The sequence below is a fragment of the Condylura cristata genome, unplaced genomic scaffold (genome assembly GCF_000260355.1).
Source record: "Condylura cristata isolate star-nosed mole 26May11 unplaced genomic scaffold, ConCri1.0 scaffold00014, whole genome shotgun sequence".
In the NCBI taxonomy this organism is placed as follows: domain Eukaryota; kingdom Metazoa; phylum Chordata; class Mammalia; order Eulipotyphla; family Talpidae; genus Condylura; species Condylura cristata.
This window is the reverse complement of record NW_004567115.1, coordinates 53,242,979-53,244,318: the sequence shown is the minus strand read 5'-3', so window position 1 is coordinate 53,244,318 and position 1,340 is coordinate 53,242,979. Positions and strand designations below refer to the sequence as shown.

At 60.6% G+C, this 1,340-nt stretch overlaps 1 protein-coding gene across 1 annotated transcript in view; it reads right to left on the bottom strand.

Annotated features, from left to right (window-relative positions):
• FDFT1 (farnesyl-diphosphate farnesyltransferase 1) overlaps window positions 1-1,340 on the bottom strand; it is a 51,775-nt gene that overhangs the window by 40,207 nt on the left and 10,228 nt on the right. Inside the window, exon 5 of the mRNA XM_012724813.1 lies at window positions 20-334. Within this exon, the coding sequence (XP_012580267.1) occupies window positions 20-334 (315 nt within the window). The remainder of the gene's footprint in view (window positions 1-19; window positions 335-1,340) is intronic.

Sequence of the window (1,340 nt, the reverse complement as noted above, 5' to 3'; positions counted from 1 at the left end):
CGGGCCGCGTCCGGCACACCGCAGGGCCGCGCGGGGGCTTCCGTGACATTTCGAGGATTACTGAGAGCAGACAAGTAACCAGGTTTGGGTGACCGCCCCGCTGCCCGAGGGTAACCCCCCCCCGGGCCGGGAGCTCTCCTACCGCCTGAGGCCAAAACTCTCTGCCTTCTTCCTGGTCCTCCAGGTAGTCGCGGATGATGTTGGTCTTCTGCAGGAACAGGCCCAAGGAGTTGGCGCACACCGTGTCTTCGCCGACGAGCGGGTCTTCGAACTCCGAGGCCGAGAAGAGGCGGGAGAGGCCGATGCCCACCAGCCCGGCGACGTAGTGGCAGTACTGGGAAGGACAGGGGTGGACACTGCGGCCGGCGCTTTGGCAGTGAAACCCCGCTACGAGGGGAACGCCGCGGACCACCGCTCCGGGAAAGCCAAGGCCAAGCAGAAGGCCCAGGGTCCCCCGAGAAACTCAAGCAGGGCCTCCCTGGGCAGGGGGTAGCCCAGCACCAAGCAGTCCCGCGCAGCCGCCGGGGAGGGACCCCGAGGCCCCCAGACTCTCCTGTCTCCCCGCTGCCCCCTCAGCGGCAGCCTCAGTGGACCTGCCTGTTCTGCTGCCCGCTGTGTCTCTGATGAATGCTCTCACCCCCACGCGCCTGGCCTGCGCCCCAGCTCTCGTGTGCATAAATACATACACCTTTGAAAGTCACTCAATACGCACGGGGACTCCGGGGGTCACCGAGACGGCCTGGAAGGGCCTCAAGGGCGCGACTACGACCCCAGCTGGTGCAGGTAGCGTTCCGTCTTTTCGATTCTACTTTCTACATTTCCACGTGCATTACAGGAGCGCACGTGCAAACGTGACGTGTGGCTTCACGAATAAAGCTACCAGACAAATGAGTAAGCTTTCTGTTTAAACTTTCCGATGTTCAGATCAAGTGAGCCAACACAGGAGAGACAATGTCCTAACAGAAGACAGAATGACCCTGAGCATATCTTAAGCCCAAGTGCTTGTCACGCCAAGCGCTTGGCATTTTCAACCTCACAACATCCTGGCAGGGAACCACCACTGTGATCCCGCTCTCAGGGGTGGAGACGCAGGCACACAGAACACAGTAGCTCGCCCAGCGTCACTCATCTGGGAAACCAGGGCCAGGGTCCCGTGGCCCGGGGGTTGCGTGAGGAGTCAGGCTTTACCAGCTAGACTGCCTCTCTGCCAAGAGTTTAGCCAATGTGATTCTTTTTTAAAGATTTATTTATTTGTGCATACAGAACCGGGGCACAGGCCAGGGGTGCAGGGGCGGTGAGAGGCTTCCCCAGAGACAGAGCGGGGAGCAGAACAGGCAGAT